The following is an 18,125-nucleotide window of genomic DNA, read 5'->3' as shown; positions in this document are numbered from 1 at the left end:
GTATCTCAAGTGCTAAGTATGTTTTTTGCCCCGGTAGCATTTCATGTCACGGATACACGTTTTTTTAGTAGACCAAACTGTCAAAAAGTGATCGCAATCGTATTCGCAGTAATGTGTTTTGTTCGTAACACTGGTTCATTCAAACACAGGGTACTTACCTTGAGACTTATTGTACAAAGTGATTTGGTTAGTTGTGGTATATTTAACGTGTGGTTTTTATTTAAGATTAATAGAAGTGTTGTGTTTATAACGAATGGGTAAAAAATAAATGTACTTATATTTTTTACCTGAAACCTTGAGTCAGTGTTTGCTTGATTCACAATAATTGTGGTCCCTTTGTGTAATCTCTGCTACTGCTCATATACTCTTGAGATAAGCCTGGCTGCTCTGCCACTGCTACCACTCTGACATAGTAGTACAGGCTTCTACCAAAGGTAAAACTTGTATTGCCACCTGTGGTCTTAATCGTGTGTAGTGGTCCCTAAGGGCACTGCACAGGATTCTGCCTAACAGTAACTATCGTACTCGGCCTGACAACATTTCAGATAGTGCAAGAGCTAAGACATAGATAAGGAAGGGAGGGGGAGATTGGGAAGGAAATGGAAACAGACTGGCGACTTTCGTACTAGGCCTGACGACATTTCTGGTAGAGCCGGGGAAAAACAAAAGAGGAGGGAGAGGGGTGCAGAAAGGGAGGGGAGGAACAAAACAAGCGACTATTGTACTACTGACGACATTTCAGATAGTGCTGGAGGGGGGAGGGGGGAACAAGCAAGGAGAGGGGGAGGAGACAGACAAGGTTGCTATCATACTAGGTCCTGGGACAATTCTGATAGAGTAAGTTCATAGAAGAAAGTAAGGGGAGGCGGGGAGGAGATAGGAAAGGGGAGAAAGGGAGAAGATGAGAGAACAAAGAGCAAGCAGTCAAAAAGAGTGGAGAAGCAAGAGGGGAGAGCTAATACAATTGCAGAAGTCAGTAATAACACATAATGTTGTAAGTTGATGAGCTCTTGGGCAGTGAATAATAATACCTCCTGGAACATAAGGCAGTTTGCATCATGCTGTACTAATCTCGAGGACACAGTGGACTGATTTATAAAGGACAAAGGCTATTCCTCTGCCAAATCCTTTGGGAGACACCGCAAATATGATAAGGAAGTAGCAGAAAGAAGATTTTAAAACAAAATCTGGCACAATTAAGGCATACTATTTCCTTACACTTCCTGGAACAACAAAAGCTTTTCAAACAAAATTTTAAACAATACAAACAATTCTTGTAATAAGATTAGGCACCATAAGACACTTATAGCTAGGAATTCAAAAGCTTTTGGGAACTTATCTCCAACGAGGATCTCCCGCAAAGTCCATGTACACCTTCATGCAGTAGGTATAGTATCTTGCAACATTTTCTTTTCTAAAATATCTTCTACTCCAGTAGGAGGGAGGTGAGGATACCTTAATGGGAGTAATCTAAAAGGTCAACTCTCGTTTGATACTGATGACAATTAATAGGACTAATTAGACGATATAGTTCCTCAAGAGCTGTTGGACCTGACGGAATTATGATAACATTATTCAAACAAAACCCAGAAAATTGGTCGAAGATTCTTGATGTTGTTTCTAAGGACATATTGAGAACTGGAAAAAAACTTGAATCAGGGAAAAGATCTACTTTTGTTCCAATCTTTACAAAGGACAATAGAGAATGTCCCCCCCACTAGAGACACATTTTCCTTCTTAACTCAACGAGCAACATCTTTTTCCTCAATTGTATTAATGAATATGAGTAAATGGATTAGCAACAATGATATTGGGGATTTGAACCACTCTGGTTTTAGGGAGCGGGCTGGACACCTCTCTGAACACCTTCATACCATCTCTGATGCAACAACAAGCCAAGGCAAAGCATCCGCCTGTTTACATCACAGTCATACATCTATCCCAGTCCTTTGATAAGGTTGAAAGGGAAAGGCTGAGGTTTAAATTGAGGTCCATGGGATGTCAAGTGCTTTTGATTAACATGTCCAAATCCAAGAATTACACAGCACCAGTTAGTTACCCTGCAAATTTCTGATAGTTAAAGTGAGCACCACAAAGCACCCATTTAAAGATTTGGCTACATCCATGATGGCTACTATCTTGACATGCATAAAAAAAGTTGCTTTGTGCCACTAATCAAATGTTTTCAGCATCATGAATAACAACGAGCTGGAGGTTTGTTGCAAAGCATCTCCATGTGTACCAGATTGTATTACACAGCAGCTTTTATTGCATGTCTTAAATCACTGTAAGTACAGTGGGGTTAACTAGATTTTTCAGGTTGGCATTATCTTGCATTCTGGGAATTATAGTTTACGATACAGGATGTGAAAATGAAAGCCACAATGATACTCTCCTTCTGTTTAACATGTTGCTATAAGGATTTACGTGTTGTCGAGCGTGGGTAGGTTCTACGTTTGCCCTCTCAGATGAAATACAGAGTGCTGGCTCTTTAAGACTACGCCAGGCCAGGGTGATGTTCAGAGCGGAGGCGGAAAGGTTGCGCAGAAGGCTTACCCAGATAAGCCGCTGCCCTTGGCGCTCACCATCAATAATACGGCTAGCCAGAAACCCTGCCCTCTATTCGAACCATTCGCTGGATTCCCATGATAGAGAGTAGCTTCCAGGACCATAACGTATCAGTGTGTACTCATTCACCTAATAAAACGAATAGGGCGTGCTAAGTGTGCTGTCACTGTGCCTGCGCATGCGTGCTTCATTGGTGACAGCTGACCCAGCGTTCATCCATTGTGTGCCCGCCTGATGTTTCCCATTTCAAATGGAACCCCTCAAGTTTCGTCCACCAGATGCTTCAGGGCTTGGCACGCTTTACAAATGTTAAATACATAAAGATAAATACAAATAATGGGATTCTGGGACTTGTAGTTTCCATATTGTCATTAGCAAGAAGGGCCTATAAAGCGCGCGTCAAGTGGCAAATCATGGCAGCTATGCTGTCGCCCACCCTCATGCAAACAGAGGCCAGGGCAACTATTTAGGGATTAGCCTTTCAGTACACATTTCTCTTCCATGGGGCCTCAGACAATACCCACATGTGAATCGCTGATGGTGTTACTTTATCAAGCGGTCATTTTATATTCTTAAAATCCAGATGCCCTCCTAAAATATCCCTCTTTTACTTTGGTTTTAAAAATTCACATTTCTAAGTTAAAAGAGTGCCGACAAATAACTTCACACTGAAGATAAAATGACATTTTCCATTTTCTGAAGGTAATCCATCCCGAGCGAGACTTGTAACATTGGCCGAAATGCGCAGTATTATTTTGAGGCATTTTTGAAGCCACTAGAGGGCAGTAAAACACCGTGCGGAGTCCGAGTAAATCTCGAGTGCATCCCCATAATAGAACAAAGGAAAACCCAACACTTCTGCCAAGAAAAGAGAGAGTGCAAGAACTTCATAGGCCAAATTGAGTGCATTTTTCTATAGTTTTAATGAAGAAACACTGGAAATGTTTCCACTCGGAGAAAAGCATTTCTTCCTGGCATATACAGGAACAGAGGATGCCAGATACAGAGGATGGCAGATATACAGGAACAGAGGATGCTAGATACAGAGGATGCCAGATACACAGGAACAGAGGATTCCAGATACAGAGGATGCCAGATACACAGGAACACAGGGTGCCAGATACAGAGGATGCAAGATACACAGGAACACAGGATGCCAGATACAGATGATGCCAGATATACAGCAACACAGGATGCCAGATACAGAGCAAAAGAGGATGCCAGATACAGATGATGACAGATACAGAGGATGGCAGATATACAGGAACAGAGGATTTCAGATACCGAGGATGGCAGATACAGATGATGACAGATACAGAGGATGCCAGATACAGATTATGACAGATACAGAGGATGGCAGATTTACAGGAACAGAGGATGCCAGGTACAGAGGATGGCAGATATACAGGGACAGAGGATTCCAGATACAGAGGATGCAAGATACAGAGGATGGCAGGTACACAGGAACAGAGGATTCCAGATACAGAGGATGCAAGATACAGAGGATGGCAGATATACAGGAACAGAGGATGCTAGATACAGAGGATGCCAGATACACAGTAACAGAGGATTCCAGATACAGAGGATGCAAGATACAGAGGATGGCAGATATACAGGAACAGGGGATGCCAGATACAGAGGATGCCAGATACAGAGGATGGCAGATAAACAGGAACAGAGGATGCTAGATACAGAGGATGGCAGGCACATAGGAACAGAGGATTCCAGATACAGAGGATGCCAGATACACAGGAACACAGGATGCCAGATACAGAGGATGCAAGATACACAGGAACACAGGATGCCAGATACAGATGATGCCAGATATACAGCAACACAGGATGCCAGATACACAGCAAAAGAGGATGCCAGATACAATGGATGCCATATACACAGGAACAGAGCATGCCAGAAACAGAGGATGCCATATACAGAGGATGCCATATATACAGGAAAAGAAGATTTCAGATACAGAGGATGGCAGATACAGATGATGCCAGATACAGATGATGCCAGATACAGAGGATGCGAGATATACAGGAACAGAGGGTTTCAGATACAGAGGATGGCAGATACAGATGATGACAGATACAGAGGATGCCAGATACAGATGATGACAGATACAGAGGATGGCAGATTTACAGGAACAGAGGATGCCAGATACACAGCAACATAGGATTTCATTGTGACTGGTGCAGCACTCTCTTATGACATGCGCATATTCAGGCACTGCTGTGCTGGAAATGGAAAACATTTATTGGGAGAACCGTCACTTCTTAGGAACAACAGGGCTTTGGGAAGGAGGGGGCGGGATGAAGGGGCATGGTCCGGCCAGATTGTGCAACACCATCTCTATATAGAACCCAATCCTGGCGATTTGCATAAAAGCAAAGAGCATGATGGGAATAACATAATGTTCACTATTTTAAATGTTAAACATGTTATAGTGATTCAGTAAGAAAACATTTTAAGCAAATAATGGACTCTCTTGTTTTGATTGGTCACAATATTCACCTAATAAAGAGATGTCTGTAAATTACCAGACATATATACCTATTTTAACATCTACTAAACTTTATGTGAGGCTTCGTCAGTTTCTGTATGCAGTTCTTAAGGAAGGATTTACAGGCCTGCCAGAGTGATGCGGGGGGTCTGCAGAAATGGAAGGCCTAACTCCCTCCCCAGAATAAACAGAGGACTCAGTCAGACGGCAAGTACATACTGCGGTTTTGTCAAAACCACAGGTATCCATACAAGAACTTAGAAAAATTCCAGCATATCACACAGTAAAGCAATTTTGTCTTGGAAATGCATCACTACTCCCTCATCACTCAGGCTTTTCTCCAAAAACCTATTGCATTGGTCATCAGGAGCATGATAACCTATATATATTATTCTACCGGTTCTCACATGTCAGGTGGCTGGCCTGTCCCTTCCCCAAAATCCAACTTACAACATTGTTGCAAAGTAGTGGGCACACGATTGGTTCTCGCCTGTTGCTACCTACCCCTAAACTGTGATTGGCTAGTGCTGACGTCCCCAGGCCTGGACCCGAAGCGGTTCTCAGCTTGCGGTGCACTTTTTGAAGGTGATGTGAACAACCATGTGCCTGAATTGTAACTTGTGTGTACCACCGTTATGAGACCATGTCCTGCTCGTTGCAACACTTTGTTGCTCATTTGTTGCAGCCTGCGTCTGGAGGTCTGGGATCGGCTCCCATTTCTCACCATTGATCACTGTCCTTTGTCTGCCTCAGCTGCACCAGACCATGAAATTGAGCTCTGCAGCTCAGAATTAGGAGGATTTATTCCCTTTTTCGTGCAGCTGGTTCCTTTGTTGGATGGGGATTAGAATGTCTCCATATCTCTCGTCCTTGGCTACGGGCCTTGCCTCACACATCTGGCTCATTGTGCATCCTAAATTGGCTCAGCTCGTCTCCTGCTCAACAATTTGAGGCCTTCTGTAATTTTCCTGAACCTTGTAATGCAGTCCCTACATTGTCCATGTTACACTACATTCGCTATGAGTTAGCTATACAGTGTTTGATCAGGTTCCATACATACCCCTGTAATTCCCTGTGACTATATTCTCTGTAGGTTAGTCACACTTGGCTCTGTCAGGTCCTAGAGGTGCTCCTGCAGTTCCATAGAGTTATTCAGATTTAAGCATCTGCAAGCTGTTGCTCAGGATCTCTTGTGCCTCGCAGGTTCTGCGTTACTATGTTTGGTTAATGGCAAAATAATAAAAGCAATGGCATTATATATATATGTATCTGTCCTCTAACTATAGAACTGTACGCTCATGTTCTTCATGTTTTCGAGTGTGTGTTTGTGTCGTGCAGTGCGGATTACACGTGTGCTTCATGTCTAATGCTGCTATGTCGTGGTGTTTCTAGTGACATCAGCAGCATGGCTTCTTGGTGTTTAGTCCAGGCTGTCCATATAGTTATCTCTGAGCCTTCAGCTCTTCATCCACGCATGGATAGATTTGTACCGCACCTGGTCTGTATGGCTGGCTGAGGGGGTACTTCTCTGTGTATTTGTCGATTATTGGTGCATTTGGGATTCATCCGAAATAGAATGGGTGGTTGCGTTTTTTTCTGGCCTTCTGTCTTGTTATGAATTTGGTTGGGGGAGGGGTGGTGGCAGGATCCCGACTCCCTCTTCACAGTCTCCAGTACTGAGTGTTCTGAACGCTCATTGAAGAACGGGTTGTGCAGCAGGAGCAGCCTGCAATATAACAAGCAGAGAGCTTTCAAAAGGCCAGGCAGCTCTTCGTGCTGACTCTTTTAAAAGCAGTTTGCTTGATAAGATGCAGGAGTCAAGTCAGGTCTGGGGGATGAAGCAGTGCTCGGGAAAAACATGTTTTGCTGGAGCGCCGCTCCGTCTTATTCCGGCCCATTCCAAGCGCTGCAGTCACTTACGAAAAATATGTTTTAGTGAGACATGTGGTAACTCTATCACGATTTGCAGTAAAAAATTGCAAAAGTAGTCAAAAAGAAGTGTTTGCCAGGCAAGAAGTAACACAGTTTTATTCCGGGCCCAGACACAGCTGGGACAGCAATATTCAAACAGAACACAGAACAGAACTGCATGAAAAGGTGCTGTCAAAGAAAACACCCCTAAATCAGAAGCTTTTATAATCATCTAAACTAATTAAAATCAAAACACTATCATGGTCCGGCGATATTACCACACATAATTGTGCTGAAAATTCCCCATTGGGTCCAATGGACCCAGTGGAGAATGGGGATTACCAGTTAGCGGCCAACCCATGATCCAGCGGTAATATCGCCGGACCGATGGGCACTAACGCTAATAAAGGTGGACGGTATACCAGTTGGGATACCGGCCAACTTGTGATCAGGCCCTTAGAACTGCTTCCCATGCTGCGTTTTGCTAGAGGCCAATTTGAACCCGCCACGGGACACTCTGAAATTGCCAGCCGACCAGTTTCATAACTAATATTCCAAAGTATTAAATGAGGTTATGTTCACTACCTTTACCCTGCACCTGTGAGCTTGGCTCTCTGACCTTGAACATATCATAAGTTGTTCATTCCTTCCCTCTCATACAATCCTGGGAACGTGTACTCTTGCACTGTGCTTTGAGCCCCTGTGGCTGCTAAGCAAATTCAAACATGTGAGTTGATTTCTACTAAAGCAGCATGCATGCTGTGAGGCCTGGTTAGAGTACCTCAGTCTAATGGTAAACCCTACACACTTACCTATTATCTATCTTTTTCATCTTAAAACTTCAATTGTTTAGGACACTCTCAAGTCTAACATCTAAACTTATTTAACCTTCAGAGGGTCGCCCTCCCCTTTAAGTGAGCTATTCCTGCAGTCGATAAGTTTGTGCTGAACTTGCTTTTTTATCACAGCGCCATGTCAAGGGAACAATGGCTCCATACGGATCATCCATCACCTTCCCTTTCCATGGCGTCCATCTTTGAACCGTCTTTCTCTCCGTGAACTGGACGTCGTGAGGAGACCCATTCACAGAACAAAAATACCTTAAATTAGCCCCATCCCAGCTTATGTGACGGGTGCTAATGGCGTTAAGCACCTGTTCCAAGGTTGGAAAGGATGGTAACTTCTCAGGGCCCGCGTTAAACACCTCCACTTTGCTCTCACCTTTAACTCGGTCTGCCAGGCCATTATTAGCCCCACCTCAAAAAAAAGTAGTGTAGGTGGGTATGATTATGGATCAGGATTTCCAAAATTCCCATTATTAGAGAAAGGGGAGGACGTCCACAATTTATTCTGTGTCCACAAATGAATAAGGATAATTTGAAATGTAAATTACCTAGTTTGACTTCAGGTGCAGGAAAATGGATTAATGAGTCAGAGAGAATGACATCAGGAATGACGTTAGCAATTGGTGACATACAAGACCTGCTGGCAGCCATTCTAGGAGAGAGGGCTGACAACATTTAGAAACAAGCATGGTATGTGGGTACAACTGAAGAAAACATGACACACAATGGAGCACCATTCAACAATTGCACAGCAGATGTATGGCGGGCACTCAGAGTACAATGTCCTGATACATCAGACATGGGTGCGATTATGACTATAAAAATGGTTGAGCATGAAGATCCTGTTACCTTTATTTAAGATATTCAAGAGACATGGCATCTTGAGGCAAGAAAACCGTGGTAAAAAATTGTGGCATTATTTTACCACATTTTATGCCAGGGACTGCCCAAGCCAGTGCAAAGGCAGATGAAGAAACAGGTAGGGATGGAAGCGAAGTCATTGCCAGAAATACAGTTGACTATCGTGCACCATTGCCAATTTTTTCAAGAGAATAATAAGAAGAAAGCTGAGGGTAGAAAGCAGGAGGAAGCAAAGTTAGTTCTGAAAAAATTGTCAAAATTAGCCATAGAGGGAGCGGTATTGATGGTAGTGAAGGTGTGGAGACACAAGAGATGCGACCAGCGCCGCAATGTAATGTATTATACCCTATGGATCAGGGTGTGTACAATGTTTGGCAAGAGGAAGAGGGAACGGATAAAGGGGTGAACGAGGTGGATTTCAAAACTCCCAGGGAGTAGAAGGATTTAATGGAGGGCAGCTGCAATAATGTTGGAACTGTGGGAGAATGGGACATATAGCCAGACCATGTAGAAGTAGAGGGGGCATGCAGCAAAACTGTCAAGCTCCAAGGGTGGGGATGGCTATGTTCCACAATATGATGCAGAACCACAGAGTATTATGCCCAAGATCACACACAGAGTCAGGTACATGCGCCACAACCACAGCAGAAACAGAAAGATCCATTACAAATGCAATTGCCACAAGGGCAACCACAGGAAATGCCTATGCAAACACAACAGATACAAATCCAGCAATTGCAGACACAAGAGGCCATGGTACCACAATGGAATATAAATGCAGGAATCCCACAAGCACCCACACCTAGAATAGGGAGTGTGACCATGGTAGGAGGAAGTCCTTTCATGGGTACAGGGATGAATTAAAATCCACAATAGGACACCCCACAGACTGACCTGATGTCTTCAGTCCTATCAGTGACACCAGGCCAACAAGAGGAACCAAGGGTAAAGTTAACAATAGGAGGCACAACATTATCATTCTTTGTAGACACCGGATCAACTCGTTCCTGTGTACATGAGGGAATATACCCAATGTCAGGTATTGCCATGAATGCACAGGGATTCTCTGGTGTGATGATTTTAATTCCTTATACAGACATATTACCAATCTCTATAGGAGAACACAACATGTCGATGCCATTATTATATACATATTAGGACGGGACATACTGACAAAACCTAACATGATGATATCTTTAACTGACAAAGGAATAGTGTGCTCTACTCCGGGGATACACTACAAGAATGTGAAATACTTTACATTAGCCTTTACAGGTCAAAAGGCAATACAAGGTGTTCCTAAAGACCCAGAAGTATTTTTTTATATGGAGTGACTGTTTTATTATGATGGTTACCCAAGTTGGTAGGTAAAATATTGAGAATACCTGAAGAGTTTTTGTTCAGACTAGAAATTCCAAAGAATGATGAGGAAGGACAGGTTATCCCCTTGGAGATAGAAACAGCAGTGGTCAGAGAGGAATGGGTGGTTGTGTATGGAACAGATGATGAGGGGAGAGGATGGAGAGCAGTGATAGCCCTCTGTGAATGATATAGGTTGACAGACCTGACAGACGAGGAGCTTTTTAGGGACTATTATTCTGATGATGAATAGTATTTTTCATAAGCCTCACTAATTGGATTAAAGTGGAGTACAGCGAAATATTGCAGAGAATGGCGATGGTAATAAAGAAACCGTCATATTTCCAGGAAGGTTTAGAGAAGGTACCAACTATTTTATTGACTGCTAGTCCATATGAGGTTGGTCTATTGAAAGGATTAAGAGCAGTTAAAATTATGCTTAAGCCAGGAGCCCTTTTGCCACAAGCAAAACAATATCCCATGTCCAGAGAAGCAGATGAAGGTTTATTTGAGACAATTTCCTCTTTAATGAAGCATGGAATATTGGTGCCATCTGAGTCCCCATGTAACATGGCTGTGCACTGAGTGAAGAAATGAACAGGGGGGTTGTGGATATTTATTCAGTATCTCCACCCCTTAAACAATATTGTTGAATCTGAGTTTCCTTTAGTTCCAAATCCTGCTACAATATTATGCACTATCCCATCTAAGGCCAAATATTTAACAGTTTTAGATTTAAAAACACATTTTTCTCAATCCCCCTCCATGAGGACTCACAGGATTTGACTTCCATATAGAAATATCCACCTGAAACAAACTCGTTTTCCCAAAGGGTACTGTAAGTCTCCCTCAATCTGATGGATTTGTGTAATGTTCAGCTTGCAAGGGCAACAATTCAGTATGTAGATGCCATTTTAGCTTGAAGTGAGACAGAAGAATGATGCACAGAAGACTCAGTTCGACTTATGACCATACTATCAGTGAAGGATACAAGGTAGACAAGGAGAAGTTACAATATTGTCAGGAAGAAGTCCTGTATATAGGACAGTTAATCTGTAAAGATGGGAGAAAAGTGACAACAGAAGCGATAATGAAGACTTCAGAACCTAAAACAGTGAGGGAAATGCAACTGTTTTTAGGCCTATGTAATTATTGGAGGGCTTGGGTTTTTGATTACAGCAAATTAATTCAACCACTTTTAAAAGCACTTAAAAAGGTTGTTAAAAGTAAAATAATATGGATAGAGTAAATGACTGAAGGATTTTAGGAATTGAAAAAAGGCAATCAGTACAACCCCTGTGTTAGGAATTCCACACTATCATGAAGTTATTTCTTCCCATTCAAATGGAGAAGTCATGACGGCAGACCTCACACAGAAAACATTAGGACATGGACAAGAACCATTGTCTTATTACAGTGGGATTTTAGATCCAGTAATGAAAGGGCATTATCCTCAGTGAACAAGATTTAGCTGCAGCTGCATTTGCCATTGAAAAGGCTTCAAGTATTACATTATTTGTTGAACATGCATTATTTTATATTTTAGAAAAGCCCCAAAATACATTGATCACACAAAGAGCATCAGGGTATGAGGTCGAACCCTGCGATTAAAATAGTTATATGCAGAATGGTGAACCCAGCAACATTCATAGCCAAACCGCTAGGGGAGGATGATTATGTACATGACTGCACAACGTATACTGAATTTTATGATGACAGTCCCTGTGTTAGAGAAAATGCTCTCAGAGGGGGGAAGTTCATTTTATTGATAGTCTTTTAAAATGAACCAAACGACGGCAAAAGACATACTGAATCAGCAGCAGTAAAACTGAACCAAGAGGGTGAATTTGAAGTGGTCACATGCCCAAGATTGCTTTCTCATTGCCCAGTATAGGCTGCAGAATTAGTGGTGCTTATAGCTGCGCTCCAAAGATATGTGGATGAGGAAGTGACAGTGCACTCTGAATCTGCCTATGTGATGTCACCTGAACATGCAGGTTTGTCACGCTGGAAAAGGAGGGGCTTCCTATGTGCAGACGGCACACCAGTGCAACATGCAGCCCTATTGGATAAGCTCATTGAGGCATTAAGACTCCCATTGACTATCTCAGTTGTGAAATGCACAGCCCACACTAAACGAACAGACATGATTTTTCGCGGGAACGAAGCTGCAGATTTAGAAGCCAAAAAGTCAGCATACTTCCCAAATATTTCTGATTTTGAAATAAGGAGTATTAAACAGATGACAGGACGGAGTATGTTAGTAACAGAGGGCTTTGACATGCTGTCTATTGTACAGTCAATTGAGTTACAAGGAAAAGTCCCATAAGAAGAGCAAGACTTATGGAGAAAGCACAGGGGTCCTTTATCCCCCACTGAGGCAATATGGAGATATGACAGTACTGGAAAGCCAGTTATACCTCTAGTATTATTGAGGGTGGTGCTGGAGTAGCTTCACTACCCCTTGGACATGACACAAGAGAGTCTTGCTGCTACAATGGCCGAAGATCGGTTTTCACCAAATTTGTTATAACATGTGGTATAGTTTACTGTGAATTATATCATGTGCCAGAAATGTATAGCAGGGCACACTTTGCGGACAGTAAGAGGAGCAATCCCTAGACCTCTGGGCCCATTTCAGCATTTACATATAGATTATGTAGATATGCTGCTGACATGCAACGGCTATAGGTATATGCTGGTCATGGTATGTTCCTTTTCTAGATGGATTGAGGCAGGTCCATGTACGTACCCTGATGACACATGCGCTGCCTAGTTCCTTGTGCGCAAGGTGTTCCCAATATGGAGTGTGTGCAAGGTCCTGCGGTCTGACAATGGACTGTATTTTGTAAATGAACTATTTGAGCAGATCACTCTTTTATTAGGGATAAAACACACATTCTCTCCTGCTTACCATCCACAGGCAGATGGGCTTTGTGAACGTTTAAATGCATTACTTAAAGAGAGCATGGCCAAGATTATAATTACCCTAAAGAAAGGGTGGCTATATTGCCTGCCCCTTGCACTATCTGTGTTGCAAAATTAACCTAACTCAGATCCCCACTTAACTCCTCATGAGTTGGTGACTGGATGCCGAATGAGAACATCTCTTGCTCCTTCAACTAGGTTAGAAATTGATGCCCACAGTGTAGCGAAGACATTAGGTGACGAGATGCATGAAGTTTTGGCAACTATGATCACTAGTGTCTATTTCATTTCCCAACAGATTAAGAACCAGAGGGAGGGGTCAAAGTGCAGAAGAAAGCCAACCAACTGATCCAGACTGTCTATTAAAACAACCAATCTTATATCCAGTGGACGAGGTGCTGGTGCGCAAATCTGTCTTGGAATAAACCCTGTTTCGGGGGACCCTACGAGGTGGAAGCAGTTACTCCCATAGCTGTCAAGCTACAAGGAAAGTGAGCTTGGCTGCATCTGCACAACATCAAACTGTACAAGGGAATAACTTTGACCCCTAATGCATCTACTAACAGTGAAGTAAGCGAAGTACCATGCATGCACACAAGATCAGCAACCAAGAGCAAAGAAAAAGAGTCCATGGATAACAAAACATCTTTGACATAAAGATTGACATTTCTTAGAATCTAATTAGAAATGAATGGACTTGTAGCTATTCTGGAACTTTTTTATATTGGTACATGGGACAATGTGTTGATGTACTGGAGCCAAAAGGAAAACAGCACACTGCTCCTTCTATGCTACATATCATAATAGCATTGCACACATTCTTGCATGCTGTTTTTACCTACATAATACGGTTTTACCCAGATCTGATAAGACGACATGTGGACATTGTGACATTTCTCAGTAATCCTAAAAACAATCATATTATTTTTAGAATTATTGTGTCAATTATTTTACAGTTTTTATAAAAGTGTGGTTTATAAAGAATAATAAAATTGCATGTTGAATTTAAACAAAACGGGAAGTTTTCAAAATATGACAGACGCACTACCATCAAGAAAGTCGATGAGTTTTTCTGGATAGGTAATTGTGATTTCATTTTGTCTTATGATTTGTCTTTTCTTCCTTATTATTATGGCAGGTAGACACATAATGATTAAACCTGCAGATACTGTGGGGGAAAATGAAACATTCTTTATGATCCCTAACAAAAGCACCCCAATCAGCATCTTCTCTGATTTTACTAAACAATTTGTTTGGCTTAATGGAGATGCTGGGGAGGATCATGAAGACATAAATACACATCTTGATAATTCAGCTCTCTTGAAGAATAGCCTATGGCACCTGCAGATGAAGAAGGTGGGATAGAGAAAATCAAATGAAAACTGCTACTAATGTTCTCTCAACCCCTATGCCATGAACGCAACCAAAGCTTTTATCGCAAACAAAATGTCAGCACATTATGCAAAGTGCCTTAGTCATCTACAAGCATTCACAACCAGAGGACAATCCGAAGGAAAATGGGGAAGTCTCCGATGGTGATCAAGAAATACATTTCCATATAAAGATACTTATGTGAAAATGGCAAAAGGGATGGGCTGGACAAGTACAAACAGTATATATCCATCCCAGATTGGAGAACGAATAAAGGTTGTCGAAATGAGGAGGGGAGAATGTTCAGACATAGTGGAAAGATCAGGAGTACCAGGATGCTGGGAGAGACCTCAGCTATTGATGTAGGGATGAATTGCAACCAGTACAGGATGGGAAAAAGGAATGTTATCTTGCCCTACACACTCATTGAAGAAGAAACCAGTAAGCGTATTGCAACTAGTAAATGACATGTATTTAGTGTCATGGGCCAAGTACTCTAAGCTACTAACATGGGTGGAAAATGAAACAGGACCAGTATCTATAATAGCCATAAACAATGTGACAACATGCTTCAAGAATGAAGTCCTGGTTCTAGTTGTAGAACATAAAGGATGTGAGCAGGTGCTCCAAGTACCAGGAATGAATGGAGGAACTGCTGTGCTGTTGGATCGATACTGGGCCTGTGGATCCAGAGCTTACATTCAGTTGCCTAAAAAATGGGGAGGAATATGCTCCATTGTGCTCATACACGCTCCTGCATTAGGGATTCCTCAAAGTGATCTCAATATCAATGGTTTTCCAAAGCTGGATGAACACTAGAGAAAGAAGAGGCCGCTCAACCTCCGTTGACTGAAGCGGTAGAACTATTTCTCATTAACGTCAAAATAGTCCTATAACAATTTTCCAGATGAGCATACATTATTCAGCAATCCGGCAATGATAATGGCATCTATATTTATGCCACGAATTCAGACTGCAGTGAATGCCAAGTGGCTGCACATTGCCAGATGGGAGCTGTTGCAAATGACCAATGCAACAATAAAAGATTTAATGCAAGAACTGAGGGCCATTAGGCTTATGACCTTCCAGAACAGATATGTCCTGGACTTAATTACAGCAATGGAAGGAGGTGTGTGTGCCAAGGTCAGGCCTTGTTGCTGTACATTTATACATTCTCATGATGGAGAAAATAGAACCCTAACAGAAGCAATAACTATGCTGACAACCCTGCATAGGTAGATGGAGAATGAAGTTGATGAGACAGCAGGAGATGCATGGTTTTCATATCTGTTTTCATGGATTCCAACTTGGATGCCGAAAGCCTTCAAGCTACTTAGAGCAATACTACTGCTGATATTGCTAGCATTTTGTCTTATAAGGATCATTTTGGGACAAAGTCAGAAGACAGCTAAGAAAGCTGTTGGGATGAAGATAATGTTCAATGTGAATGGGGAGCATACACCACAGACTGAAGACACTACCCGCATGAACATAAAGAAGATTCCCCTGGCACCCCCAGAAACAAAGCTGTACTACTTTAGGGATCACAAGAAATGTGTAGGACGTTGGGTATTCTGTCCACCATCAGGAGATTGCTGTCACATGACCTGGAGTGTGGATGAGCATATGAAGAATGCAGGTGACATGAGGGGGGTGATAAAAATATGGATCGCAAAGAAACCCAGGTATGAATAGAAGATGAAGAAGATGGAAGGGGAGGAGGTGGACAAGTACTTGACCAGAGGGGGGAATGTAGAGGAGCAGGTAAACACATCATCCCTAGCTCCTGCCCCCTCACCTCTGTCATACTGGAACAGCAGAAAAGCGTATGAGAGACGTTATGCCTCAGACAACCATATCAAATCTACTCTCGTACTGAAAGGGTGGAAGGATGTCGGCACAGACCATTGGACATCATAGAGCTATAAGTTAAATCTGACAAGAGCAGAGTGATGTCTTGAAGGATAGATACTGAGATGTACTGAAACGATATGCAAATACTTAAAGAATAAAGATATACCTGAAGAAACAAGAGAACATATGTAATAAAATATGAAGGAATCATATTTGCAAAGAAAATAAAGTAACCTTCTGAATAATATGTGTATACACAGAAACACAAGGTAGACAAGACATATAAAAGCTTGCTGCAGAAGAAGACATAACGTGGCTAGAGCGGCCATAATGGAAAGATGAACGTCGGACTCATGTTGGAATCAATCAAGCTACCTAAGAGACAGACCAGGGCTGCAGAGTCAGGAGAGGCTGGAAGAACAGCTTTGTGTGATGAATAAAGAGGAGTCTATTAACCTAGGATCAAGTATGCTACTTCCTGGAATAATTGCAATGCACAAGGGTAGTCAGAAGGATAAGCCATGTACGTAAGACATATTTCTCTTAGATTAAGTAAAGAGAAAAAAAACTTCTGCAACAAGAGCTGAGTATTGGTACATTAAAGATGCAAAAAGCCTATGCAAGGTTGAATGAGCAAGTCTCTAGAGGCCGACGGGAGTAATGACACACACAGCACATTTGAATCAAATAACAGTAAATAGAATGTTAAAATGGACACATTTGTGTCCTCCTGACACGGGATTCAGAAGTCAAAACCAAGGGCTATTCATTAAGCTCCAGATGAAGATGATGGTGTGCCTACACTCCCTTAAAAGTCCCAGAATCAAGAACAAGCTGGGAGGACAACTACAAAGGGATCGGTTGAGGTGGGGGTACTTGGCTGCTCCTCCACACAACTCTGGATGTTTTCTTGATCTTGTTTTCTTTTTGTCTCCACTTCAATCTCTCATCTCAGCCTCCCCTTCATATACCTCAGACCACTCTTTACTATCTTTTACTTTCTTCCCTCCACCTCCACCACCTGTTTCAAACAAGCACTCGCCTTTTTTCTCATTTCACTGCAATCTTAAAACCTTTGATCTCTTTCATTTATCTCAACCCATACTCAATCTCTTCCCTCACATCTCTTCCTACTAATTCTGCTGATTCCTTCCTTAACTCTTCACCCTCTACTACCCTTGATTTCCTATATCCTCTCCACTCATGTCCCCCCTCCCAGAAACCCACTAAATCCTATCACACCCACACCTTTGCTCCTTAGGTGCATCTGTTTGCAGCACTGAGAGTTGTCAAAAAACAATCTCACTCCCTGATTACATATTATGCTCGACTCTTCATTCCTCCTATGATTTATCTCTCCTCTCTGCACAACTATTCTGATATTATCCTGCCTTACTCTCTTCATCCTCATAGGCCCATTTAACATTTCGGTTATCTTCTCACTCCTCCTTTTCTGACTGCTCTTATCAACTTATCTCTTATTTCTTCCACATTCCCTTCCAACTTTAAATGTGTCAATATTCCTCCCATTGAGGAAAACCCTCCCCTGGCTCCTCTCTCCCCTCCAACCTCTGAGCTATTTCACTTCTCCCTTTTCCCTCTAAACTTCTGGAATGGGCCAGTTACTTCTAACATCGTGCTTAACTTGACCGCAACTCTCTCCTTCCCCTTCACCAATCCGGCTTTTGTCCTATGCACTGCAACTCTCTCTTATATGCTCCACATGCCAACCTCTCTTCTTATTCTACTGGATTTTTCCGCAGCTTTCAACACTGTACAAATGCCATATCATATCATATCATATCATATCATATCACTGTGGACTACACTAGTCTTCTTAGAAAGCTTTCTTCTCTGTGCTTTTCTGACTCCTCTCTCATGTGGTTTCACTCCTACCTGTCCAATTGTACTTTCTCTGAATCCTG

General features: G+C 42.3%; 1 protein-coding gene across 1 annotated transcript; it reads left to right on the top strand.

The window, feature by feature from the left end:
• Window positions 1-3,617: 3,617 nt before the first annotated feature.
• LOC138504941 (octapeptide-repeat protein T2-like) lies at window positions 3,618-4,256 on the top strand. Its single transcript, XM_069625331.1, has one exon. The coding sequence runs from the start codon at window positions 3,618-3,620 to the stop codon at window positions 4,254-4,256; it is 639 nt and encodes a 212-aa protein (XP_069481432.1).
• The last annotated feature ends 13,869 nt before the right edge of the window (window positions 4,257-18,125 follow it).

This window comes from Ambystoma mexicanum, chromosome 11 (assembly GCF_040938575.1).
Source record: "Ambystoma mexicanum isolate Mex_15411 chromosome 11, UKY_AmexF1_1, whole genome shotgun sequence".
Classification (NCBI taxonomy): domain Eukaryota; kingdom Metazoa; phylum Chordata; class Amphibia; order Caudata; family Ambystomatidae; genus Ambystoma; species Ambystoma mexicanum.
The sequence above is the reverse complement of the archived record's forward strand: the minus strand, read 5'-3'. Positions and strand labels throughout refer to the sequence as shown.